Source organism: Salvia splendens, chromosome 5, assembly GCF_004379255.2.
Source record: "Salvia splendens isolate huo1 chromosome 5, SspV2, whole genome shotgun sequence".
NCBI lineage: Eukaryota > Viridiplantae > Streptophyta > Magnoliopsida > Lamiales > Lamiaceae > Salvia > Salvia splendens.
In genome coordinates, this window is record NC_056036.1 from 1229086 (window position 1) to 1256655 (window position 27570).

At 35.2% G+C, this 27570-nt stretch overlaps 5 protein-coding genes and 1 non-coding gene across 7 annotated transcripts; 3 read left to right on the forward strand and 3 right to left on the reverse strand.

The window, feature by feature from the left end:
• The first annotated feature begins 2130 nt into the window (after positions 1-2130).
• LOC121802891 (protein DMP3-like) lies at positions 2131-3096 on the forward strand. Its single transcript, XM_042202578.1, has one exon. It carries the CDS (start codon positions 2202-2204, stop codon positions 2826-2828), a length of 627 nt encoding a protein of 208 aa, XP_042058512.1. The 5' UTR covers positions 2131-2201; the 3' UTR covers positions 2829-3096.
• A 559-nt stretch (positions 3097-3655) lies between these two features.
• Positions 3656-3772, reverse strand: LOC121806084. The gene has a single exon (XR_006051619.1). It is a non-coding gene; the product is annotated as a U5 spliceosomal RNA (small nuclear RNA).
• A 1314-nt stretch (positions 3773-5086) lies between these two features.
• On the forward strand, positions 5087-6550 carry LOC121803079. Its single transcript, XM_042202787.1, has 2 exons — positions 5087-5482; positions 6195-6550. Exons 1-2 carry the CDS (start codon positions 5170-5172, stop codon positions 6446-6448), a joined length of 567 nt encoding a protein of 188 aa, XP_042058721.1. The 5' UTR covers positions 5087-5169; the 3' UTR covers positions 6449-6550.
• A 2118-nt stretch (positions 6551-8668) lies between these two features.
• Positions 8669-11643, reverse strand: LOC121805276 (chlorophyllide a oxygenase, chloroplastic-like). Its single transcript, XM_042205077.1, has 9 exons — positions 11342-11643; positions 11024-11260; positions 10804-10908; positions 10402-10671; positions 10184-10331; positions 9916-10100; positions 9713-9825; positions 9238-9532; positions 8669-9142 (listed from the first exon to the last, which is right to left on the reverse strand). The coding sequence occupies exons 1-9, from the start codon at positions 11420-11422 to the stop codon at positions 8978-8980; spliced, it is 1599 nt and encodes a 532-aa protein (XP_042061011.1). The 5' UTR covers positions 11423-11643; the 3' UTR covers positions 8669-8977.
• Positions 11644-20032: 8389 nt separating this feature from the next.
• Positions 20033-23160, reverse strand: LOC121803262 (filament-like plant protein 3). 2 transcript variants are annotated; one of them, XM_042202947.1, is made up of 5 exons: positions 22827-23160; positions 22355-22476; positions 21979-22183; positions 20479-21680; positions 20033-20413 (listed from the first exon to the last, which is right to left on the reverse strand). In XM_042202947.1, exons 2-5 carry the CDS (start codon positions 22463-22465, stop codon positions 20117-20119), a joined length of 1815 nt encoding a protein of 604 aa, XP_042058881.1. In that variant the 5' UTR covers positions 22466-22476; positions 22827-23160; the 3' UTR covers positions 20033-20116. The 2 variants fall into 2 exon arrangements, with proteins under 2 accessions (XP_042058881.1, XP_042058880.1); XM_042202946.1 differs by having other exon boundaries at positions 21979-22186.
• An 816-nt stretch (positions 23161-23976) lies between these two features.
• On the forward strand, positions 23977-25592 carry LOC121805870 (photosystem II 22 kDa protein, chloroplastic-like). Its single transcript, XM_042205895.1, has 4 exons — positions 23977-24223; positions 24310-24420; positions 24897-25140; positions 25226-25592. Exons 1-4 carry the CDS (start codon positions 24029-24031, stop codon positions 25465-25467), a joined length of 792 nt encoding a protein of 263 aa, XP_042061829.1. The 5' UTR covers positions 23977-24028; the 3' UTR covers positions 25468-25592.
• The last annotated feature ends 1978 nt before the right edge of the window (positions 25593-27570 follow it).

Genomic DNA, 27570 nt, shown 5'->3' on the forward strand with positions numbered 1-27570 from the left:
CCATATCAAATGCGTTGGATCCATGGTCAAACCACGTTATAACTCGTAAGATTTATACCTTTCCAGTTTTCTATATGGCTTCACTTGTTAAGAGATCTTAATTCTATTTCCAATTGTAGTTCATGTATGATGATTTTAGAATTACACAAAATACAATATCATTAGTTATTATACAATATCATTAGTAATGGGTCCATTTGACAAGTGTATTATCTTGGTTTTAGAATTGGTTCAGATGTGATTGAGTTTCCACTAGATGCAAATGAGGTATACAACAAGTTAATCACTCCTTTTGTGATGAGAGAAAAGGGTGTTAACAATATCCCAATCCCAAGTGATCATTCATTTATATTCAAATATCATGACCATCCTCTTAGTTTGGTTTTAAAAGATGATCAAACTGTAAGTGAAACCAAGATATGTGATGCATGTGTAACACCCATATCTTCCCCTCCATACTATCAATGCACTTATTATCCTTGCACATATTTCATCCACCCCATTTGATGCTTCTTACCCAATACTTTCCATCCCAACTCCCAACTACAAGGTGACTGCCCTAATAAAAGCCATAAATTCACACTCTATGCACTTCCTAAATCAAAGGCTCGGGATGCTCTCTCGTATTGGCTTTGCGATCAGTGCTATGCTTACACAAATGGGATGGGGTATAAGTGTGAAGAATGTGATGAGAAGATAGATATCAAGTGTGCATCTTTACCAACAAGTGTGAGACATGCATCTCACCCTCATCACAGCAAGCCTCTACTCCTCACTGGGAAATACTATCATTGTGATGATGGTGACTGTCAATATGGATTCTATAGTTACATGGCTCTACTGCCTAAGAGTATAACGGATCTCGAATGGGACAAGCACGCGTTGTTGCTCACCTCTGATGCCTCTCTAAACCATCCCTCCGATTTCTACTGTGAGTTTTGTGAAGTGGAAATGTATCCCAAGCAATGGATATATCACTGTCACGAATGCGATGTATCTTTCCACCCTGAGTGTTTGAAGAATGCATCTGGTTGCTACAGAAATGTGAAACTAGGAGGATATTTGAGATGCATGAAATTCACCCTAATCACTCTCTCACTTTCACTTATATCACTCTCAAGAGGCGATGCGATGTTTGTCGCCACAAAGATGTGTATACACTTCTTGGATTTGAATGTGCTTCGTGCTACTTTGTTGTGTGTGAAGAATGTGGGTGTAAAGAGTTGGGAAAATAATTGAGTTTGTTAACTCAACATTTCATACATATGGGGTAGTTGTTTTGTTTTTGGGTGTGATTAATTAGTAGTACCGTCTCTTTTAGTACTAGTGGTTAAAGGAATTGCTTCTTGATGTATGCTTGTCATTGAGCTTAACATGGAGTGCTATCCTATTTCAATGTGAGTTTCATGATTAATAGAATTATTGTTGCTTTCATACCTATGATCCCACATTGATATAAGATGATTAATAACCAATGAATATAAAAGTAAGGTCTCTAAGCCTAGCAACGTGAGCTTGTGATTCTGCTATTTCCACATTTCAACCTAATTTCAATTACTACTCTTCCGGTGTGGATATATATTATATACTATTATTTATTAGATTTTATGAAAAATTATTGCAGCTCATGTTTTGTTACGTATTCTAAAGAAAGTTGTGCTTTGGTCTAGGCCTAAAAATTATAATTGTAGCTTAAATTGTCATTGGAAAAAATCAATTTAATATGACTGCTTGTCCTCAAAAAAATAAATAAATAAAGTTTTAGATGCCCTTAATTTACCACGTCCATTAATCATGGGAAATTAACAACAACATCAAAGTTATGAATTTTTTGACTAAATGTTAAGTTTTTTTAAAAAAATCTGAAATTCGACCATAATTTGTGATATATTACCTATCAATTGCCCTTGATTAAATATGGAATGAAAGAGAATTTAGGAATGAAACACTTAAAACAATAATTAAAAACGTGTTAGATCAACCTTTCAACACTGGCGAGCCAAAGGCTTTATTCAACTACTTAATTATTAGTCGTTACACAACTTGCCAAAAAAGCTCGAGAAAACAAACACATTAATTTAATTAACGAAGCATCAAGGAAGAACCATCTCAATCAAATATATATAATCTTCAACAAAGCCAACTCATTCCATTCGTAACCTCCCACAAATTCTCAACCTAACAAACTCCAATTTTCAAAAATGGAACTAAGGCAAAGATCATCATCAATCCCCACATCCCCAAACGCCGAAAACGACGCCGTTTCACTCATACCGCCGAGCACCGTCCCGTCTCCCCAGACGGTGCTCACCCGGGCCCTCCAGAGCTCGGCGAACCTCGCCAACCTCCTCCCGACCGGCACCATCTTCGCCTTCCAGCTCCTCACGCCGCTCGCCACCAACGGCGGCGTATGCGACCAGCTGGCCACGAGGAGGCCAGCGGGCCTCCTCGTGGCCCTGGCCTTCTCCTGCTTCCTGGCCTCGTTCACGGACAGCCTAAAGTGCTCGAACGGAGACGTGCACTACGGCTTCGTGACGAGGAAGGGGCTGTGGCTGTTCGACAGCCCCGACGCCGCGACGCTGCCGGATTTGGGGAAGTTCCGGCTGAGGGGGATGGATTTGGTGCATGCCTTTTTGTCGCTGGTGGTGTTTGCGGCGGTGGCGCTGAGGGATAAGAATGTGGTGGGGTGCTTCTACCCGGCGCCGCGGAATGAGGTGCAGAAGTTTCTAGATGTTGCGCCGATGGCGGTTGGATTCGTATGTAGTTTGTTGTTTGTGATTTTTCCGACCAAGAGGCATGGGATTGGTTATCCTGTCACGAGGGATTAGTTCTTGAGATTTGTTTTATTTTTCAGCAAAAACTCTGGTCCGTGCATTCTCATTTCCCTTTACTTATTGGTTAGAGGGAAAAACGTCTTATCAACTGAAAGAGGGAAAAACGTCTTATCAACTGAAATACGCTTCATTGTTGGTTGTTTTAAATTTGTTGGTTTTCCATTATGTATTTTGATTATACATGTTGATTGTTTGTGTTGTTGCTGCAAAAAGAGGAAAGAAGAAATTTCTAAATGAATATGACATTTGTTTATTATGTTAACGCCAGCTAACTTAATTTGACTAGTATATATACATGGATTCTCTATCTATATTTTTGTATGAGTATTTATCCACTATTATTGCACAATAATATCTACCAACCAAGTAGGTACTATTTCAATATTGTCCTTGCTTTGAACATTTTCACAATAGTCATAGCACGTCATTTCTTGCATTCTCACTTATGAATGAAGTATTTTCATGCTAGTTATATCTTGCTTGGATTTATTGTTTTTGGCCTCTGTTTTGTTTACGTTGTCACTAAACTAATGGTGCTCACTGTGCAAGTGATTTGAGCCCTTTTGATTTTATTGAAAACACCATTTTAACCTATTATTTGTCAATGATAAGACATTTTCTCTCCTAACCAAATATATACAAGACAACATTACTTTTCTTGTAGATGGAGAAATTATCAAGCTTTCATTTGGGGCAAAGGATTTGAATTTTTATGCCCAACCATTGAAGCATATACTTAGATGGAGAAATTGTCAAACTTACCATTATTCTTTTTATCCAACTAGAGTTAATATTATAAGAACATGAAATAAAAGTTATGTGTATAAAAAGTTTTAGATTTGAAATAAAGAGAAGTATACTGCTTGAATAGCAACGAACACACGTATTTTTTAGTAAAAGGCGAAAGAATAGTTCGCTATGTGCTCAACGCACAGCTACGTGGTTTATCATGGTACAAATTTTCGTATTTATTAAGGATGCCTTAGAGTTGTTTTGTGGTTGTACGATGTGGGATTCCACAAATAAAGGGGATAATGTGTTTACTTGCAGCCTTTGCGCCTCAACATGAATTGAACTAGCTGGGCCGGTTTTGCCCTCAAATTGAACTTTTCGGCCCAAACAATTGGACTTCACTAAATTCCATCATACCCCTCACAAAAAACCACAAGCCCAATATGGCCTCTTATTAACATAAAAGAAGAACAAATAAAATTCGAATTATAATTAAATATGATCTAATGCTAACAAATTGTATAAATTCCGTTTATAAACAGTGTTAATGGCACATTATCTATCAAAACGTGGCCGTCTTAAAATCCTAAACTGAGACCTGTGTCGATAAAAGGCAATGAGGACATCGGATCTCAAAAATTACCAACAGAAAAAAATTGACCTGATATTATCGAAAATTTTCATTATAGTTAAATTGAATTTTCGCTGCGTTTATATTATGAGACGATGACATGAAGCTTCTAACAAGGTCGGGTCATGTCACCGCACCCCGACGGCCCGACCCAAAACTAGCCCACTCACCCATCGGACATTAATGTTTGTTTTATTGCAAACATGAATCAAAGTTTCAGTCTCTTATTTTTAACAGACTAATATATAGTCATACAAAATTATAGAAACTTAGTCAAATTTTGGTTAAACTATATTTGTTGTACATGTTGGACAATATCGGCCCAATAGCCGGATAAATTACCAAAACCGTAGTGATCCATATATTCATGTGACCAATTTGAAAGAAAAAAATATTAAAATATAGAAAGAGGCTGGATAAGAATGAAATTGCTGTATGAAAATGAGATTAATATGAAGAATTTTTTGAACTTAGATAATATTTTTTTTAAAGAGATACCGATATTAAAAATCACAAACTATGAAAGTGATCTTAAAAATCGCAAATTAATTTTAAGACCGGCAGATTTACCAGATATATTTTATCCAATTAAGCACATATTATTATTCAACGTTGAATTCAAGAATTAGGACTTCAAAATTCTATTAAGGTCGGTTGAAAAGATTGCATACTTTAAAAAATTTTATAATTTTAAAAACCATTTTTAATTAAAGTTTGTGAAAAATAACCTAACTTATCAAAATTTATGGTTTTTAAGACCAATATTCGAAGTTTTTAAAAAAGGGCCGCACTCGTCTAGGGACGACTATGGTCCGGGTCCCTCTCACAAGGTTCACCATAGTCGACATACACACCCCCTACCCCTCAAAGACACATATACATGTACAACATTTATCTATCTTCCCATTTCAATTTATCTCCCTCTCTATATATATATACATCCTAAATAATTTATTCTGAAAAGAAGCCAACATGAACCAGTGGCGATCCGATGAGAGAAAATGGTGCTTTTTCCATCCCACGGAATTGGTGGTAGGGATTTGTGCTGTCTGTTTGAAAGACAAGCTCTTGGCTTTAGCTTCAGCTTCAGCTTCAGCCAAGAAAAACTCTCTTCATAAAACTCTCGGTTTAGGTTTAACCACAAAGAAATCGCCCTCTTCTTCTTCTTCTTCTTCTCTCAACAAGATCTTTGCTCTCACGGCTATGCTCAATCGTCTCGACATTAAAGATCAAAAATCTTCCGTTGATGATCACTTCTGCCGCAGCTCAACATCCACTCAAGATGGTAAGCTTCAATTTTCTTTTCTATTTTCCTTTGAAGATTATATCAATCAAGCCTTTTGTTTGTTTTTGAATCATGTTGGATCTATTATATACTATCATCTTGTATCGTATGCGTGTTTTATTTCATCACTACATGCGAGGCACGGCACAAACAAGTAGTCGAAAGCATGAAATTGAATTTCATTCATATGAAGTGTAACATTGAGTTTATTACTCACAATTTATGAGACAATCTTTGCCAAAGCTAATTTGATTCACATAAAGTTTCACAATGTATATGAATATCATTTTGCACTGAATTAATTAAAATATTTTATGTATATATTTATGATATCGGTTAATAAAATAGCCTACCAATTTATTTATTTATTTTAAATTTGTGGGAATTATCAAGAATTGTCTTTGATCCTTATCAAATTGATAGTGGAGCTTCTACCAATATATTTTTTTCTGCGTCTGCTACTAACGTCGGTAATGGTAAATGGCACAACTAGTATGAGGATAGGGACCCTTTGGGGTTCACAAGATTAGTACGATGATGATTTAAAAGGGACCCTATGGCCCATACTTAGTATCCACAACTTTATTTCAAAAACAAATTATGACATAATCTATATCATCTTTTTGTCTAATCATTACATAACTATTATGCATAAAATTCATTATAGGTTTTGATTTTTTTTATGAGATAGTAAAATGTATGGTGATTGCAGACTCTTTTATATCGATCAAGTTTGAAGATAATGGCATTGCCTCATGGGAAAAGGGAAAATGTGCTGCAACAGAGGATAAGAAGATCAAGTGCTTGGTGGAGCACTCGAAGCCACGAGGGGTGCTTTGGTGGCGAAGGCGGATTGGCCACATATTCAAGCTCATCCGATTGAAGAAGTCCAACAAAGGCATTATTTGCCATGTGGGAGCAAAGCAAAGGAAGAGTATAAGTCTAAATACTATTGACAAAATGTAGATAAACATCCATGTCATTGAGGTCATTTACATGTGTTATCATTTTGTGTACACAACCTTTATAATTTGCCAATCACCCAACTTTGGAAGAGGTTTCAAGTTACACCCCATATTTGGCATGCTTTATAAAAGTGCAATGAACTTTGTGACACTAACTTTATATGCTCAATTCGTCTCTTACAAGTTGTCACACTTAAAAACTGACACAAGATTTTACGAAATATGGTTTTATGTGTTAAGTAGAGACATTGAAGACAAAAAAGATAATTGAAGTATTAATAAAGAGAGAGAAAAAATAATTGAGTGTATTAATGATGATTTAATATTTTTTAGAAACAGAACTTTTTTTTTTGAAAAAACTAATAAGAAAAGTCTAACATCTTTCCAGTAATGGAAGGAAGGAGTACCAGATAAGTGTTTGAATTTTGGCCATCTACTAAAAGAAACATAAGAAGGGATAAGGGACCAGGCTTATCCTTTGATACTAGTTGTCCTCTTGTTGTCTTATGGGGAAAAAATAGTTTCTCTTAGTAAAACAATTCTTGCTCCTTAATTTCTTTGTTATTCACTAAAAGAAGGGTATATTAGTGTAAAATAAGAAAATATGGTCAAATTCTATTTTGTTCCACAACTTTAAAACTTAATTTAAAAAATTATATGATGTTTGAATTTGTTAATAGTTATCTCATGACAAATTAAAGTTGGTGAAATTGTATGAGATAAGTATGTCGTCAATTTATAGACAAAAACAATGTTTTCTGGTTGAAAAACATCAACAATATATTATACCTAGGTGACTGAATTTTTTTGATGTGGAACAATTGCAAATAAATTAAAACTTCATAGTTTTTTTGACTGATCTTTAAAATTATAAGACATATCTGAATTTGAGAAAACTTCGTGATTTTTGTAGACGATTTACCATTAAAGAAATACCTCATTCGTCCACCAATACAAGGGCATATCTGACCGGACACAGGTTTTAAGAAATGTAGTAGAAAGTGAGTTGAAAATATTAGTTTTATAATAAAATGTGAGTGAGATAAAGTTAGTGGAATGTGTGGTCCATTATAAAAATGGTAAAAAGTAAATGAGACTTTAATTGATGGATCGTGGACAGATAAAAATGGTAAAATGAGACGTTTATTGGTGAACAGAGAGAGTAAGCAGTGGGACTAGTATATTCTTGATCATAAAATTTGCCTTTTTATCTCATAAGTGAAAAATGGGAAGCATGTGCAAAAGTACTAGTATAGTTGTCTTTGTTTAGTTAAATCATTGAATAGTGAGGAGGTTGTTTTGTAGGGCACTATGTTCCCTTTGTTGCCTCTAGCTAGGTATGGGTGTTATGAAAAGGCTCTTTATATTGAAATAGTTGTAATGTCAATTTTTCTTCTGAGGTTTATGGTTGTTTCCAATATCAATTTTGGTCGACCGACCACTTTATTGAAATAATTATTCGCATGCTTAGGTGTAAAATAAGGTGTTGCTTTGAGTTTTACAATCTTTTATGTTGCAGATTGAATTTCCAATCTAGACATTCATCCTACATGCTTATTGATTCTAAGAAGATCATAAAGCAAAAGTTAACATGCATTCCATTTAGGTACAAAGCTCCCAAACATGAAAAAGACAGTCATAATGAAATTTGAGAATAATACTAATAATTAGTGAAATGGGACCCCTTAATTTTAAAGTCAGGTACCTAAGAATTACACACTTTAGTTTTCTTTTAGTTCCTTAAAGATAAAAGAGAGACTTTCTTAAAGCTCAAGTCAACATACACTTTTCCAAAGGCACATTGTTTTGTCATCTAAATTAAATTAAAGTTTAAGATTAGAAAAGGGGAGAATTTAATATATGTGTAACCATGCAGAATTTAGACATAACATGGTGGCCTCCCATAATTAATTAGATGCTAAGATTTAAGGTTTTAGGATTGTGATAGGAAATGTTTGGTTGATATATACATGCACACCAAATTACCGCGTAAGAAGTAGAAAAGTAAATTGACGAAATATTGAGATGCTTTTGTCTTAGTTCATTCAAATTGCCGTGATTAGATTATGAAATTAGGGTTTTGTTAGCTCAATAAATGTTTTCGAATTTGGGAAATAGAAGAGTAAATTGACAAAATATTAACTTGTTTTTGTTCTTTCCTGGTTGAAATGTGCATTAGAGTCATTCATATTGCCTTGATTAGATCAAATTGAATCTCATCTGAGCAATTCCAACATTTCAAATTACAACTTTAGAGAAGAATCATGATATGATACATTTCCATTGTTACAGCCATAAAAATGATATCTTTGTTGCTTGCTTTTGAGGGCTTGATGTACAGGATAGGAGTGTAGAGCTGTACAATGGTATGAGCTGAGACTATTTTGGCTGTTAATTGTTTTGAACTACTCCAACTGGCAAAATTTCTTGGATAATCAAAATCAAATAATGCATGTAGCTAAGATTTGATAGCTTCATTTACTAGAGCAGCAAGGAATTGTATCAAAACGGTGGTCAATGTTTTGTGTTTTTATTTGCTGAAGGGTTCTTGCTCACAACCTTCCTCAACTGAGTTTCTCCATATCCTGTATCTTACTCCGAGTTTATCATATGAAACTGGTAGATTCCATATGTTTGCTCCTTTAAGCATCCGTTCTTGTTGGCCGAGTACAAGCCGTAGATCCTCATTTAAGACCTGTTTACATAAGATGAGATCAAGACGACCAGTTAAGCCAGATGCCCATAGTGTTTGGTTCAAGATTGTTGATTGCAGCTGATAAAGGAACATACCTGTTCAGCAAAATATCTCCACACGTATTGCATAAAGGGAACATACTTCAATATTGGAGCAAAGTCAAGTGACATTCTGTATAGTAGTCTGGTTTTATTTCTTGACGAAGGTAAGCAGACATGAAGTTGATGTAAATGTGTAGAGCATTCTCTCGTACTCTGCCCTTCTAGTTTACCGGGCTTTGAAATCCCAATGGTGGAGAGTACCATACAAGGTGGCCGGAATTCCATATCTATTGGGTAAGGATCCCAGTAGCCTTGCAGGCCATTTGCAGGTGTCAAGAACTTCACCATGCTGTTATTGGCAGTAAAAGATCAAGAAATCTGTAAGTGCCTTTTCATAATCAGTTGGCATAACTGTGTAAGCAAATTGTTGTCATCATTGCTATTATTTGATGAGTAACGGTGTATTCTTTTATGTTGCGTTTGGTCAAGATATTCAAGAAAATCAGATGAAGACGGTGATGAAACGAACCTTGGGACGCTCCAACCCTTTGCAAAGGTGGACGTGTGTGTGAAAGGAGCATGTGCAAGGTCCAAGAGGTTGTCCAACAAGAGGCCATGTTCAACTGGAAGTTCCATCACAATCTGCCGTTATCAGGGATATCAGGACAAAGATCTCGAGCAATATTACACGCATCATTTGACTAAAATTTCCAAAATGCAGGTAGGAAGTACCTCAGCATGAATTTGAAATCCTGATGGTGGTAGCAGAGACGGAAGACTTGCAGTTGGAGGATCATCTCCTGGCCAAATCCATATCATCCCTTCTTGCTCAAAGCATGGCAATGCCTTGATTCTCACATTGAGCAATTTAGTAGATGGCATTTTCTCACATTTCCCATCAGTTGAGTATTCCCATCCTGCAGCATTTTGCGATATAACTCAATTCTTCGTAACATTTCAGAACCAAATATGATGATATAAAATTCCTGATCAATCTCACCATGATAAGGACACTGGATACGACCCTCGTGAACCGAGCCAAGGTCGAGCGGGCACGCGCGGTGGGCACAAGTATTCCGCACACAGCCAGGTTTGCCATCTTTCCCTCGAAATAGAACCCAAGATTCCTCAAAGCAATCCAGTGGGACCTGCAAGAAGAAACCATGCTTTAACTTTATGCATCAATCCACATGATATGCAGACGGCAAAGGGACTTACCATAGTGTCATCCTTCAAGTCCGCAGAGAAGGCAATGGGGTACCAGAAATTCTTCAAACGGGGACTGTATGGCTGGACCGGGCCAGAAACATTGAGGCTTCTTCGAGCCTGTCTGTTCTTCGTGCTCTCTGCAGATCCGGTCGAAGTACTTGGAGGCGAAACATCATCTTCAGGTACGGTTCTTTCTTGCATTATCTTATCATTAACCAGTGTTTCCATGTAAGCTAGCTTGTCCACAGCTCTGGACACTCTTGCTTCTGATATATGTACCTTTATATATGTATACATTCAAATTTTAGAACTTTTCCTAAATCAGTAAATCTTCAACTTACTAAACACCACTTTTCTTAATTTTTAAGTCAATACAAATAAAATGCATCACTTAAGTTACATATATGATACCTGATTGTGAGCTTGAGCTAGTCCCTCCTGCAACTCTGCAAGTTCCTTTTTTAGCGTCCCTATCGATTTGAACTCACGAGCAAGAGGATTTAACACCTCCACAACCTACAGATTACTACCAAAGTTAAACAGCATCCAAAGACAAAGACACATAGGAAAACAAGATCTTGTAAATGTGTTATCTCAACATTGTATCTGAAATTGATTATGAACAATGGACCTTTTCATGTAGGAGCATGATTGCGAGGACATCTTGCCGTGCCTTCCAATCGCAGAATTGTATATCGAATCGAGCCACCTCTAGCGCCTGGTATGCGTCCAAGAACTTGCCATCGGATCTTTGAAGTTTAGACCTCGGATCCTCTACTTCAAACAAGGTATTCCAAGGCTTCTTTCTCTCTATCGACCCACCTTCTTCCCCAATTATAGCAAATACCCTGAATCCACCACTGATGCCCTGACCAGACAAATCCAACACTTGTTAAAAAGAAAGAATTTTGCTTGCAAGAAAGTGAATAACTAACTTAACTAACTGTACCCTTTTGCTGCTAATCTTAGAAGAGCGAGAAAAGGAGATTGGAAGAGCGAGAGCAGCAACGGTGGCAATGGCGGCGGACATCTCAACTGAATTCGGATCCGGGTCGGGTCTGAATTTGGAAAATAGTTGCCACCGGATCAAGAAGAAGAAGAATGAGGTATGAGTATTAATTTGGTAGTTATTTTACTCACAGAGAGAAAGAGAGAGATTGTTGGAGATTTTAGTGATAAGAAGTTGGCTGGAGAGCGATCTCAACTGGCCTTCCATGGCCAGCCACGTGTGAAAATGTGGGCTCCTTCAGTTGCACACGTGGCGCCTTCATTCTCCACATGATTATTCTCAAACTTAGGTCTTTGCACTATATTTTGGAGTATCTAAATTCAATTTTGTGAGTACTTGATATTTTGTTTGTGGACATCTTGGATGATGACTAGATTTTTTTTTTCATAGTGCTTTATTTGGTTTCTTCTCTCTCCTCTTTATTGGTTGCTCATATTCTCTTGTGAACTAAGGTGCATTCCTTGATGATTTTTTGGATAAATAAATAGTGCTTTCGCTATTGATGATATTTGAGGATAATTAAGTAGTACTTTCGCTCTAATTGATAAGTTTAGTGCTACTAATGGAGATAAGCACTCGATTGCGTGCTTTTCTCGCCGTTACCCTAAAAATAAGTGCAATTTGAAGGTGTGCTTATGAGTACATTTATTTTAATGTAATAATAATGGATAAATAAACCTCTAACATTTTTATTATCTTTCTTCATTTTTAGTTGGCTTTTTTTGGTACTCCTATTAATTTGTCTTTCAACTTTGATATGTGGTAGACTCGAAAATATGACATCAAACTTAATTGACCTGTGGAGGAGTTTGAACCACGTAAAAGAAAAAAACAAAAACAGTGAACTTGACATATGACGTATAAAATGTAAATTTTATAGTACATAATACTACGCCACTGACATATTAATTTAAGGAATAATTAATCTCACACCATCCACGTATTAATCCAAAGCACACTCGTGAATAATTTTGTTGAATTTTCCCACAACATAAAAGGATCTAATTAAGTTCTCCTTTTGTTTTGTTTGAATTAGTTAATAATTGTATTAATTGATTTGTGCCTCTACTTTTATTTTGTTTTAGAGGAAGCCCAAGCAATTATTCCTAATTTTCTATCAGGCCCAAAACTTTATTTGGCCCGCCCCAATAGTATGTGCAATTTTTAAAAATTAGCCCCATAAGTTTCTAATGTTACGATTTTGATCATTACACAATTGGGTGAGCATGTTTCGGAAGCAAAAATCTTTATGTGGTCTTAATATTTGACATTCTTCAAGCCAACATATATGTATACGATATATTTTATCCTATTAGATACTACTAATTATCCAATGTGGTGTGTTAGGTGGATAAATAACCCAAAAAATAAGAATTTAAAACAAAACAATTGTATAGTAAATCAAAAGGCATGCTACATATCTTATGTAAGTACCACTCTCGTTTGACGCACATTTAGCGTTGTTCATTTCGATTTATATATTTAGTTTGATTCTAATACATTAATAAATGTTATTAAAATTTCTAATTTCACAAAATTCTTAAAAAATGTTATTGAAATTTCTAATTTCTAATTTTTAACAAACAATTTCAATCTTGTTCTATAGTGAATGTTGACAAGTAGTTAAATTATTTAGTTGTTTGTTAGTTAGTTTGTGGTTTGCAAATTAATTTGTGGAAAGGTTACTGATTAGTTAGTTAGTTTGTGGTTTGCAAGAATTATAGAGTGTAATACATGATGGTCTAATAGAGTGTAAGAATACATCGGGTAAATATTTTTTAACTTTACCCCAAAAGGGAAATATTCAATCTAATTGCATTCAATGAAGATTATTTGCATGTGATATGTTGCAGTCATCTTTTGTCTTTGCTATATTGCTTTTTTATGACAATTGGTACCCAACAACTTAAAATGGTGAAAGCTAATTTATTGATTCAATTATTTCAAGAATATCACATCTATAGCTACATTGATATTGGAGAGTGTGTGGACTCACTACTAGAAAATTGGCTTGTAATGGCACTTAAAATTGTCACTAGAAAATTACTGTGCTGACACTTCATCTATAATGGCATTTGATGAAGTGCAGCACCGGGTACCTGTAGTAAGAGGTAGTGTGTAGATAGTACATCTATGATGGCACGTTTTATGTTGAAGTGCAGTAACAATATATTATAAAGTGCAGTGAAAAGCTAGTGTGTAGATAGTACATCTATGCTGGCACTTTTTATAAAGTGTGATAAAAAAAGTGTAGTGAGAAGCAATTTTTCTAGTAGTGACTATTCTTGAAGGATTTTGCACTTGAAGAAATGAATAATAGTTTGTAATGTTGCATATATATATTTACATAAATCTATTGAACCACAAAATAATTAATAACTTCATTTTTTAAGATTAGTGGATTTATCATTTTACTTTTTTTCTGACCATCTTTCTACAAACACATCTGCAAATAGCCAAACCTCCACACTGTCTTTCAAAAAAACAATCCATCAATACTCATCAATTAAAATTGTAGATACATTTTTTTTCTATCAACCTCTGACCTAGTACCTCATTTCGTGTAGTTCCTCTTTTTGGTGGTCTATTTTCTCTCTTTTTTTAAGGATGACCAATCTTTATGAAATTTTGGATTTATTATTACATTGAAATAACAAATAATTATAATGTGGCATTATCTATAGATAAAATAATATAATATTGTACTAAGTAATTTATGCCTCAATATTGCTATAATATCCTCTCATTGCCTCCTATATTATGCTCAAATAGCTTTACTATGCGTCTTGAAATTATCTTTGTTACGGTCAAATAATACTATGTACAAACAATCTTTGTGCCTTGAAATTTACATTTTAGTACATTCAATTTTAGCACTCCATATAAACCAATAAAACAAGATGTCAAGAAATGTTCAAACTGCAAAAATCTAATCATAGAGGAATGTCAAAATCGGGAAGATATAAAAAGTTTGTCCAAAAGGGAGAGACGTTTCTAATCCCCCTTCGACCATGAAGTGTCCTACTAATGTTAGTCTGAAAATATTAGATGCATCACAAAAAAACGCCGGCTACCATATCTTATAATTACAATTTAACCCGAAAAGTGAAATGCATAGCAAGCAAGTTAGAATCATGCAAAAATTAGACTTGATAACACCCGATAAGATTAGGAGACTAGATAGTGAATGACAAGTGCTATTTTGACAAGGATGGTACGCCTAAATTCAATTAACAGGTTATAAAAGTTTCCCAGGTCTTTACATTCAAGTTGCAACTATTAACTATCCTTTTAAGATAATTGAACCCCATTGTAAGGACTAAGGCGCTTGCTATATTCCTTAGGCTGCAATAGGAAGAAAAAGTGGACATATATGAAAACAGTAAACATATAGATAGTAAATCGCATTTTGGTTGTTTATTAAAGGGACATTTAAAAAATTATCGACCAAATATACTCGTCTTGTTAGTTAGATATGCGAAGCAAGCTTAACATTGGATGAGCAAATTGCCAGCTTCAGATAAAAGAATCTAAAAGAGAGTTTTCAATATCTTGGAAAATATAGCATGTTCTATTCATAAACAACAAATTGTTGAGGATCTTATGATTGGTTATGATATTAATTTTTGAACATGTTTTGCTAAATTTTTCCAATTATTGAAAACTGTATTTGAGATTCTCTTATTTGAAGCTAGTGGCTACGCCGATGAAATCGCCTCGGAGACACGCCGATGTGCTTCAATTAATATCATCGCCTAAGAATGAAGGAAGACATGCCTGTGTATAGATTAGGTTTTCTCTATATATAAATTTTTAGTACTCCATTAAAGAACAAGATTTTGGGGTATGTTTCTAGGATTGTGACTATCATATTTACTTAGTCAATTTAATTAACTTTGATAAGTCAATCAAAATTATTTCCAATATTACAAATTTATAACTACCATATTAATACAAATCCAGAAATGCTTATGAGGAAAACTTCCACATCACGTTGTTTAATTTCAATTTGTTTTAAAATTAAATACTATTATGTACTCTCTCCGTCTCATAAAAATATGGGCAATGAGTTTGGCACGAAAATTAAGACAAAATTGGTAAAATAAGAAAGATGATGAGAATGGTAGTTAAAATAGTATTAGTGGATAGTGAGACCTACATTATTAAATTGATATAATTTTCCAAAAATGTAATGCACATATTTTTGTGGGACGAACAAAAATGGAAAATGTACATATTTTTATGGGATGGAGGGAGTATATAATTTGTAACAGTAAAACAGTTCGACCAGTGATTCACCCGGTCTAATTGAACCATGAACTAGTAGTTTGGCCGGTTCACTTATTAGTCAGGTCTTTATAACATTGCGGTTTATTATAAAACTTATAATAAATACATAGGACTTACAAAACTTGTGCTACCCACTTTTCTTCATCACAGTTAAGTATAAGACATTTTATCATGGACTAAGGGAGTAATTGTTATATGAAATCATCACCAAGTATGACTTAAAGAGTAAGAGGATAAAAGACACAGATGTTTTGTCCTAAGCTTCCACTCCTCCTGACGGCTCCGGATATTTGATGTGTAATTTTCGAGTTATTACAAATGGATAATATAGCACTCAAATTCAATTATTTAAACCAAATATTACCCCTTCGCTGCAAGATTACAGCTTCGTGTGTAGTAATTTAACGTGTCGACCCACAGGGAAGGAAAGATTAATTAACTCTAGAAACTTAAAAAGATGTAACATAAAGGTTTGATTTTTGAGTTTGAAAGTTGTTGACAAACTAACTAAACGATTAACTATTGATGGATTTCTCAAATGGAAAGACACGTCACTCCAAGTTCCTCAATAGACTTGAATCATTCTACTTACATCAAAAACACATATTTTGGGATTAATTAATCAACCTAATCGCTTGCACTGAACATGTTTGTGACGTATAGTTCACAGTCAGCTGAACACTTGTTCCATGAACTAACTTTCGAAGAAATTAAATTCCTGCGGAAGCGCGGGAATAAAAGATCATCTAATATATAAATTTACCTAATCCGTTGTCAAATTATCCTCTAAACAAATCAAATTCAACAACACATCAATTGATTAGTCCATCCAAGTCTATGTTAAAGAGACGATAAACAAGGATTAAATATCTATAACTATAGAGGCCTCTAAAGTGATAGAAACTAACATTAAACTAATCAACGAAGTCAAAACATGAATTCAAAGGTGTAGATAGATTCGAACAAGTCTAAATCACAACTTGGAGCAACATTGAGAGTTTAGCCTAAAACACATGGTAAATATCACAATAAAAACCATAGGAAGCTTGCTCTCGTTGAGTGGAATTGAAATTTGGAGACGGATAGTCGGAGTGTTGGCCGGAATTTCTTCTTTCTCTTCTTCCTCCTCTCCTTCTTTCTTTTCCTTTCTCTGTCTTTTTTTCTCTGTGTCATTTTGTCCCCTCCTTCTTTCTCTCTTTTTAATTCATTAAACTGCCACTTGCAGTTGGAGGACCAAACGCCCGACCGGGCGAAAGGCTACTGGAGGTATCGTGGAAAACGCCCGACCGGGCGTTTTTGTGATGTCAGAACGTCCGACCGGGCGAATTCTCTGGACTCCAAATGCCTTCCGCCATTGACCCGGCCGGGTGTTTTGAGTCTGGAAATTCACCCGGCCGGGTGTTTCTTCTGCCTTCTCAGCTGTGCATTTCCGACGAACTTCCAGCTTCTAACACCCAAAACTATACTCAAAGCACGACTTGATGAGTTACAATTAACATACAAATGTTTAGTCTACGGGGGGAAAGCATAGAACATATGCTTCGCATCAATATTCAGCTAGCATCGTCACAAATTTTGTCCAAGAGGAAGATCGCCTATTATAACTATCAAAATTGTAGTAATTCATTAGTAATTGCTTCCAACTACAAATAATAATTTACTAGTACTATATATTACCACATGTCAAAATATGTGGGATCTGTGTTTATTATGTAAATCAAATTTAATTATGTAATATCATATTTTTCGAGTAAGATTAGATTTTTATCATAATATCGTGTGCAGATGGTGTCATAATATTATTTTTTAAAGTAGAAAATTTCTATTTTTAAGAAATAAATAAGACTAAGAAAGAACTTCTAATTTTTTTAAGAAGTTTTTAATTCATATTTTTTTAAAAAGGAAAGAAATATATGGTTTGTAGTCCAAAAGAGTGTATTTGTAGTCCAAAAGAGGTCCAACACACACAGACGAAATTGGGCCATCAATAATGTAGAGCCCAATTGTAATTAATCATGTAGTGTAATATATACTGTATTATAGAGAGAGGCGCGCACCTCATCCTTCCTTGTTAGGGCATCTCCGAAGAGATAAATGGAAAGGTAAACTAATATAATTACCATATTTACCTTTTTTCATGAAAAATCATTCTTCAAAGAAAAATATATTTGAGAAGGTATCACACATTTTCCTATTTTGAAAAGTTATTTTTACCTCTTACCCTCTCCATCAAATTGATGAGGTAAAATCTTATAACTATCATATTTACCTTCTTTTCATGAAAAATCATTCTCTCATATTTGAGAATGTATTACACTTTATTTTTTTAATATATTTTGTATAATTATTTTATTTAAAAGAATTAATTTACCATTCTATATACTTTTCTTTTAGAATATTTTACTACTATTTAGAATGATATGTTTCACTTTTACAAAAAAAAAAGTAAATATACGATATATATTTTCTATATACCTTCCCTCGAAATGCTCTTAGAGCATCCGTAATGGCGGACTTCCGCGCGAAATTCCCACGGACGTCCCGGAATTCCATCGCGGACGTCCGCCATTAGGCGTGCCCGCCACGGATACGGAATTGCGCTGAGGACGTCGCAGGTCCGCGGCGTTAAGCGGAATTCCGCGGGACGTCCGCCATTGCGTCGACTCCCGCGGAATTCCACTTTATTTCGTTTTTTTGTAATGTCTATATATACGATATTATTGAAGAAGTGTGGCAGCGTAGGGGTCGTCGTTGATGTATTTTTTAATTATTGAAATGTATTTTTTTTATTTGGTGAAATGCACTTTTCTTATTTTAATGGAATTTTTTCCTTATTTTCGTCGAATTTTTAATTACGTAAATTGTTTACTTCCGGAAATTGTTTAATTTGTGAATTTGTGATTTTTTTAATGTGAGAATCCCGTCGGGAATTCCGCAGAGAAATTTCGGAATAAGGGATTAATTTCGCTGACCTTTCGAAATTTATGATTCAATTCGCGGACCTTTCGTAATATAGGATCGAGGCATGCGAATTTTTCAGAATGAGGGTTTTTTCTTTTTTCTCTTCTTTTTTTTTATTAAATCCTTCACAAAATATATGAATTGACCATAATATCCCACGTAAGATTTCTTTTTGTAATCAGTTTTTCCATCTTCCCTACGCTAATCGTTAATCTTGATAATGAATCCCCAATTTTGAACCTCAAGTTCGCCCATAACATCCTCTCCTTCGCCTTCTCTCTCCCCTTCATTCCCCACCCTCATCTTGTTATTGTACACTATGTATTTGTTTGTGCTTTAAACTATATATTGTTGTTATTTATCTGTATATACATATATTATTGTTTTTTTTCTTAAGCAGTAGAAAGAAACTGAGCAACAACACAATATCCTTACATATCAGTAGGGTTAGTTTTCAAATTAGAAATCTGCTTAATATCTAATTGTTAACATTACTTGATGTTGTAGAAAGTAGAAATACTCCATTTGATTCTTGGCTTCTGGAAAGGCAAATGTGAGTTTGAGGAAAATGGAGTGATATGCTAAATTTAATAAATGGATAGTTTGGTCAATATATATATTTTGTAAGGAAAATAATAAAAAAAGAAGATAAAATCACAAAAATCTCTCATTCTGAAAATTTGGTATGCCTCTCCTTTCTCCCTCTCAATTTAGGTTTTTTTTTCCCAATTCCTTGATTATGATACATGCTGATTTAATCTCGTCTTTGATTTAGGGTTTCTTTCCCCAATACAATGATTCTGTATAGTGCGAATTTAATCTCTTCAGAATTTAGGTTTCTTTGTCCCCAATTCGATGATTATAATACATGCTCATTTAATTTCCTCTTAGATTTAGGGTTTCTTTCCTCAATATGATGATTCTGTATAGTGCAAATTTAATCTCCTCTTTCTCCCTCTGAATTTCGGTTTTTCCCCCAAATTCGATGATTGTAACACTACAAGCTAATATAATCTCTGAATTTAGGCTTTCTTTCCCTGATGATTATGCTTAATGCTAATTTAATGCTGATGATTATGAATATATGTTTAATTGTTTTGCTTCCATTTTAGAGAGTACTACTAGATTCCAGTGGTCACGTTTGATTATGATTTGAAAAATTATTTAGTATATATATTTATTGATATTTAATTATGATATGTTTGTTTTAGGGGTATGATATTCAATCCTTCCTTCTTGCATAGAGGACTAGGTTTGCTATGCATTGGCACTCTTGTTCGTGGATCTTGCCGAGACCGCTTTCATGACGAGAAGTACAATCATAGCTTCTTAAATACAGTAATAATCTAAGAGCGAAACAACCAACTGTGGAGTATGATATGATTTGAATGACGAGAAACATATAATTAGCATAAAAAAGAATGCAAAGTTATACAGTTTCTACTTACTATCTGTAAAAACACACTACTCTTGACCATTATAATGATCTGCCACGCTCTTACTTCGGACGAAAAATTTCCCTAAACTGTTCCAGTTCTTGGTCGATGACGAGGATCGCATTGAATCCTTGTTCCCGTTCGCATCACCATTCGAAGGTAACCTCCAAAGCTCTCCTATGTCTGAACTTGATGCATCTCCCGGTATGCTTGAAGTGTCGATAAAGAAATCTTCTAACGTCGCTAGAGACTGAAGCTGCCTCCCGAGCGATGCAATCGTTTTCTGGCACTCAGCAAGTTTATCCGCAGCGACAGCCAGATCCTCCTGCGATCAGAAAAAGTGTTACAATTCGATACTGCTAACAATTCCATACGCGTAACAGTAACTACCTGCTTGACTTTTGGTTCGCTGTTTGTGTGCGTACTTTGCTGGAACTCGAATTCCCGGATAATTCTGGTTAGTTCGTGCTCCAGTTCTTGGCATTTCGTTGTTAGTTCTGCTGATAGCTTTCGTTCTTCTTCTATTTCCGCTTTTAGTGAATTGACACTTGAAGTCATAGTGTTGAGCTGTGATTCAAGCGACTCTTTTGTCTCGTAGGCTGCAGTTAGTTCGTTTTTTAGCTCGATCTGCTGAAGCTCGGATTCCTGGATCATTCTGGCTAGTTCGCTCTCCAGTTCCCGACACTTGGTCTTGATTTCAGCTGATATATTTCTATCATCTTCTAATTCTGCCTTTAAGGAATCAATGCTGGAAGACATGGTTCTTGATTCTTCTTCCATGGTGCTGAGCTGATACTCAAGTGACTCGTTCGTCTCGTACACTGCAGCAAGCTCGTTCTGCAGCTCGTTGCACCTAATTTCAGCTTCTACAATCCTGCTCTCAGCTGCCTTGAGGGCGTCTACCGTTTCGTCTAAAGCAATCTGAAGTCCTGATCGTTCTGCTTTCGACTTTTCCAACGTGTTTTCCAAGTCAGCTACTCTCCGAGTCATGGAGTCGAGCTCGGGTATCACTGGCTCGTCCGAAGAAGTTTGTTCAGAAGCCGATTCACGCGCTGCAAGGCGTTCCATCTCGAGAAAATCATCCATCATATCAATCTCAAGAGAGCAGGCAGCAATGCTCTTCTTGGTTGATGATGGCTTTTCATCCTTGAATTGAATAGGCGATGATTTCCGCGCCACAGATTGGAGCCTACGACACTCGACCTCAAGCTTAGCGACCTTTTTGATGCTCTCGAGATGCACCTTGCTAGCAGTCTCCGCAGTCCGGGCGTTCAAGTCCCTCTCAATCGCCACAACTTCCAACTCTCCGCGACAGGAAACGAGCTCGTGCTTCAAGGATGAATTCTCCTTCTCCAGATCAAGTATCCGCTTCTCGAAATCAGCCTTCTTCGCCTCCCAGTCTCTGCTCGTCTCTGCCAAAGCATCCGCGATTCGTTTCTCCTGCTCGTCCCGTGCTTGCCTCAGCTGCCGCACACACTCCTTCAGGGCGCCATCAAGATGACTGTTCTTCACATCCAAGCTCAGATTCTGCTGCACCGCAGCGTCGAGCTGCTGCTTCACCGCTGCCACTTCATTTTCTGCCTTTTCCCAGCCTTATATGTAAACAAAGTTAAAACAACATTGCAAATATATCAAAACATCAAAATTTTGTTTCTCTTCATACCCTATCTTAAGACATTAGTTGGGCTCGTTCAGTTTGGAAGATTATATCTATTTCATGTCGGTTCATGAGATTGAAACCAACAACATAACAACAAAATTAATCTTACAACAAAACAATTTCTTCTTGCCGCGATTCAATCTTAACGTATCTCATAGTATATCTCGCTATAATATTGTCAAAGCAATCGAACGAGACCTTATTCAACAAACTAGTGATAGAATGATTACCAGCAACAGCTTCTTCAGCAACTTTGGAATGTTGTTTAACCAACTCTTCCTTTGCACCAACATTCACAAGAGCAGCTGATAGCTTTTCGGTTAGTATCTTCACACTTTCATTCACTTCATCATCCTCATCAATATCCATCTTCTTCGCTTCGGATGTCACCTCAGGCGACTGCATATCTTCGTTTGCTGATGCTCGTATTGCCTCCTGCTGCAACGAAACACGGATTATCCATTTTGTTAGTAACAACAGAGTCCTCTATTCCTTCACATGATTGCAATGTGCCAAGCATCTTCAACACTAGCCACTAAACACTAAAAAAAACAATCTTCAACATAAACTACACAAGTTTTCAAGAACTCAAACAATAGAAACTACCTGATCTTCTGAGAATCTCTCAGAATGTGAAGAGATGGATTCTGAGCTCTCACTTTCACCACCACTCTTCTCAGAAGATTTCTTCTTCCATGGCCATTTCCTTCTCTCCATCTTCTTATAATCTGCAGATTTAGCTAACTCAGAAAATCAAAATTTCCAGAAACAAATAAATTCACACCATAAATACTCAGACCAACACTACCACAAAATCTTGGATAATCTAACTCATTAAATCATCCCTGAAGACAGAGAGCCACAAAATACAACATCTTACAGCTGGTTCAAAATCAAGTTTCCCAACCCAACACTAACATTTCAATCAAAGGATTCTATGTCTCATCACAAGAATAGATATGCCATAAAAATTCAATCTTTTCAATCCCCAGCATTCAAACTGTTCGAGAATTCAAACTAAAATTACTAAAATGTTCAAGAAAGGTAATATAATCGTAATTAGCAACAGAAATCTTACATTGGATGAGTAATCAAGGAAACCCCAGTTCCAAAGATCCAATCTTGGAATAAATTTCCACACAAAAACGAATAAATTTTACTTTCTCAAGAACTCAGAGGCTGTTCAAGTTGTGTTCTGGTAATGATATGAGGAGCATCTTGTTAAAATAAAAGAATAATAATTTTCATTTATTATAAGGTTTTGGTATTTAAATGATCGAGGAGCAGAGCATGTGATGGTGACGGGATACATGTTTTCAAAGCGAAGAACGAGACCACTTTTGCAGCTTTTCCTATGAGTGTAGTAAATTAAATAGTGATTGTGTTTTTTAATATGTTGAAATTCATTTATTTGGAATTTAAGGATGAGTTATTCCCGCCCAATAAGGTGTTTTCGTATGCAAATCGCGTTCTCATTGGTTGTGTGTTTGCTTCTACTTTAGACTTTGGTTGGTTGGTTGGTTTAGTTGGATGGATTTATGATGCAAGAATCGAGATAATATTAATTGTTCGAGTATAGTATAAAACCTACTCTTTCTCTCTATCCCGAGATAATATTTTATTTCAAAGTTAATTGCTAGTATTATAAAGTCATAAAATTTTAATAAACTCTAGTATTTTGTATTGCCATTTTCAAATTTGAACAAGAAATCACAAAATTTAAAAGAAAAAAAAATCTATTGTACCACATTGTCGTTTTTTCAGATAAGTTCGATGCTAAATTGGTACACACATGTAAAATTTTGGGGACACTGATAAACAACGACATAAATGTGATTGACCTAAAACTGATTAATAATGACCTTCCGTATTTTTTGTTAATTATTGACCATTGGATCACCTAATCTTAGAATTAAGATTGGGGCTACATTTCTGGATTTAGATACATTCTTTTTTGGATAATCTCTCTTGGTACACATGTAAAATTTGTTTCAAAGCCATTGTTTAGATCATAAAAATATTTCAATTTGAAATTGAATTCGAATTGGGTAGTACTATTATTTTCATTTCATCATTTGAACAGTTGAACTAGAGAATATATACTTGATGTTAATGAAGGTCTCGTGGATACCTTCACCACCATCACTCTTCCTCATACCCTATCCACATCACTCTCAATTTGTGTGACTCACAAACCCTCAATAGATTTTGTGCAATAAATAAAGCAAACAAACCTTAACCATTCACACACACACACACATTACTAGTAATACTACTACCATGGCTCAAACAATGCTGCTCACTGCAAACCCTTTGTTGAAAGGTGATCAGCCATCGCTCATACAAAGGCTTAAACCTCAATCCTTCTCTAAGCTTTTGCTCTCTCCGAGAATTGCTAATTCACCTCTTTCTTCACCTTCTACAACTGTTGCTATCTTCAAATCCAAAGCCAAAGCCCCTCCTCCTGCTAAAAAGGTTTAATTAAATGTCTCCCCTTTTTTTTATTTTTTGGTTGAATATAACTTCAATCTCAAAGGGTTTTTTTTAAATGGTTTTTGAAGGTAGTGGTGAAGCCGAGGACTGAAGATGGGATATTTGGAACATCAGGTGGAATTGGTTTCACTAAGCAAAATGAGCTTTTCGTTGGCCGTGTTGCTATGATCGGATTCGCAGTAAGTTAATCGAGCCGTTCCTTTTCGGTATGAGATTTAAGGAATTAGTGTTTAGTTAGTTGAGTATAGAAATAATAGAGTAGGTTGGTTTTTGTGAAAAAATTATTTTATTTACTTGGGAAAGGTTTAAAAAATGCGAATTGATTAACTTGGAAATGATTTGGTTTTAATTTGTTTGTGTTATGATAATTACTATGACTTCAATTTAAGTATCTAAACTTTTGGAACGACACGATTTTTAATATAAAATTAGTAAAGTAAAAAAAGGGTAAAAAGAAAAAGTGTTAATGGAAAATGAGTCATATCTAGAGCGAATTTTTATTTTTAGAAAATGGCCCAAAAAGCCTATAGGCTACGTATTATATACTACTTGGGTTGATCATTTTTCTAACTTATAATAATAATAGTATTACCCATGAATCCATTTATTTCACTTGGCTGTCCAATTTTTCATTGTCTAATTTATATGATTGCAGGCTTCCCTATTGGGTGAGGCAATAACTGGGAAAGGAATCCTTCAACAACTAAACTTGGAAACTGGGATTCCAATCTATGAGGCAGAGCCTCTTCTTCTTTTCTTCATCCTTTTCACCCTTCTGGGAGCCATCGGTGCCTTGGGAGACCGTGGCCGGTTTGTCGACGATGCTCCAGCCTCCGGTCTCGACAAGGCAGTTATAGCTCCCGGAAAGGGCTTCAGGGCCGCTCTTGGCCTCGGAGACGGTAATCTACCAACTTTCCCCCCATTTTCTTAATTCCCAACACCAGTAAAAATTCGATATATTCAATTTTTTTAATATGTGAACAGGTCCTTTATTTGGATTCACAAAGGCAAATGAATTGTTTGTTGGAAGATTGGCTCAACTTGGAATTGCTTTCTCTTTAATTGGAGAAATTATAACCGGAAAGGGAGCACTTGCCCAGTTGAACATTGAGACCGGGGTCCCGATTGGTGAACTCGAACCACTTTTGTTGTTCAACATCGTCTTCTTCTTCGTTGCTGCAATTAACCCGGGGACGGGAAAATTCGTTACCGACGAAGAAGATTAAATATATCTCTACATATTTTTAAGTTTGTGTGTAACGTTTTGTTAGTGAGTAGTAGAACACATTTTAATCGGTCATTTTCATGTTATATATTCGTCGACTTAAAAGTAACTTTATCGACACCGACACATGCCTTGCTTATTTGGTAATCTGTTTCATCTCCAACCAATGGATCAAGGGTTCGAGTCGTTATAACAAATGTGAGTTATCAGTAGTTGCTATTGATTTTCTTTACTTAAAAATGAAAATATTTTGTAAAGTTTATAGCTAGACCACTAATTAATTAAATCTAGGGTTCCATTCCTGTATTTCTTCTGTTACTCTAATGCAGACGAAGAGTATATACAGGCTATGCATAACACAACAAAACAATTCCCCATATTTCTACATATAAAATAAATTATAGTAACTATTTTTATTACTATATTTTTAAATAGGGAATTATAGTTACAAAATCGAAGCTTGGGCTAAAATTATCCTAGAAATATTTCGCTAAAAATTCTATTTGGGCCAATACATAACGCCATCAAATCATTTAGGCCCAATATACGTGAGTTTTGCCCCTACACAAAATGGATGGGATAATTCAATGATAATTGATTTCCGAGAATTGTAAAAGTAAAACGATAAAGATTCTTGATTTTAAAATTTAACTTCACAATTTAAATATTTAACATTTTCTTGATTATTAATATATAAAATGAGAAATCGAACCATACACACAGAGACGGAGCTAGTAAGGAAGGGCACATGGGCCGGCCATTAACTTTTTGTTTTTTTAAAAAAAAACGGTAATTTGGTAACTTCATTATTTTTTAATAAATTTAATATTTTTTGGTATTCATCCCAATTTTTCCTTGATTGAGTCGTGTTTTTCCCTCTTTGCCAACTATGGTTAGAATCTCTGAGTTTCTACTTCCTTCTTTGTCTGACAATAACATTAGCGCCTACGTGACTTTATGTTACTATATTTTCCTGTCTCTCTCTCATCACTTTTATCCCCTACCGCAAATACTGGACCTGCTTCGGGTGATACCCTGCGATTTTTATTAGCGGTGAAGCCAAATTTTTCTTCCCAGGCAAAATCATCCCCTCATCGGCAAAATCATGGCTTCGTCACTACCTACACCCATATGACTACATCTACAAGAAAATTAAGAATTGTTAAAGAACAAAGAAAAAGCAACACATGAGAAAGGACTAAGCAATAGCATTGTGCATAAAAAGATTTACAAATATTGGTGTTTAATTCTCCAAATCTTAAAATAAAAGTCATTCGTGGAAATGGAGCCCACAAAAATTTGGGACAATTTTGATCTTTTTAATTTGATAGATTATGTTTTGATCTTGTCTAGGTATACTTTCACAAAATATAACTGCAGCAAAAATGACTAATAACCACACAATTTTAGTGACACCATGGAAAAGTCCCAAAATTTAATCTTTATCCCGAAAAATTTAACTACCAACACATGTGCCTATTATTGTTTTTTTAGTGACTCAATTTTTGTAAAACCAACACATTTATCTATAAATTTTTGAGACACACAAAACTACTGATTTTATTTTATTTTTTACATTTTGAGGCGTTTTTAGTGACTCAAGATTTATATTTCCAAACAAGGGGAAAATTTTGAAGCCACAAATTTATGTGTCATTCTCAAGTAAAAGGGAAGTGGGCTCAATCGAAGAATTTGCCCACCAAGATATAAAGAGCAAATTGATATATGAGACGAAAACTTTGGGCATGCTACAAATATAGACATGATTGGAACCACTAGAGAATAATTTTTCTTGGAATATCACATGTGATTCTTTTGAGGTTTTATTTTTTCCCCAACTTGATCACATGTGAAAGCTTTGTAGCATAATAAAATTCTAAAGAGAAAAGGGAAAGATCAAAGATTGGTTATTAAGTCAATAAGAAGATACTCTCATATTTTGGTGATATCATCTCGTAACAATTGGTTGATAACTTGATATTATATGGGCGAACGCCAAATATTTGTTTTTTGTAGGGCAATATATATATTCTGAAATTTGAGTTATGAATTTTGTGAAAATAATTATAACATGTTTTCTAGTGATGATATTGGCTTTTATTAC

Excerpts from the sequence above, each read along its gene's own strand:
- LOC121805276 (XM_042205077.1), bottom strand. The coding sequence starts at position 11,422 with ATGTCCGCCGCCATTGCCACCGTTGCTGCTCTCGCTCTTCCAATCTCC. Across the intron at positions 11,261-11,341 it reads CTAAGATTAGCAGCAAAAGG|GGCATCAGTGGTGGATTCAG; the intron begins GTACAGTTAGTT and ends TTGTCTGGTCAG. Across the intron at positions 9,533-9,712 it reads AAGGGTTGGAGCGTCCCAAG|CATGGTGAAGTTCTTGACAC; the intron begins GTTCGTTTCATC and ends TGCCAATAACAG.
- LOC121803079 (XM_042202787.1), top strand. The coding sequence starts at position 5,170 with ATGAACCAGTGGCGATCCGATGAGAGAAAATGGTGCTTTTTCCATCCC. Across the intron at positions 5,483-6,194 it reads CTCAACATCCACTCAAGATG|ACTCTTTTATATCGATCAAG; the intron begins GTAAGCTTCAAT and ends TGGTGATTGCAG.
- LOC121802891 (XM_042202578.1), top strand. The coding sequence starts at position 2,202 with ATGGAACTAAGGCAAAGATCATCATCAATCCCCACATCCCCAAACGCC.
- LOC121803262 (XM_042202946.1), bottom strand. The coding sequence starts at position 22,465 with ATGGAGAGAAGGAAATGGCCATGGAAGAAGAAATCTTCTGAGAAGAGT. Across the intron at positions 21,681-21,978 it reads TGCTGAAGAAGCTGTTGCTG|GCTGGGAAAAGGCAGAAAAT; the intron begins GTAATCATTCTA and ends TTTACATATAAG. Across the intron at positions 20,414-20,478 it reads GCGAACCAAAAGTCAAGCAG|GAGGATCTGGCTGTCGCTGC; the intron begins GTAGTTACTGTT and ends TTCTGATCGCAG.
- LOC121805870 (XM_042205895.1), top strand. The coding sequence starts at position 24,029 with ATGGCTCAAACAATGCTGCTCACTGCAAACCCTTTGTTGAAAGGTGAT. Across the intron at positions 24,224-24,309 it reads CCCCTCCTCCTGCTAAAAAG|GTAGTGGTGAAGCCGAGGAC; the intron begins GTTTAATTAAAT and ends TGGTTTTTGAAG. Across the intron at positions 25,141-25,225 it reads CGCTCTTGGCCTCGGAGACG|GTCCTTTATTTGGATTCACA; the intron begins GTAATCTACCAA and ends ATATGTGAACAG.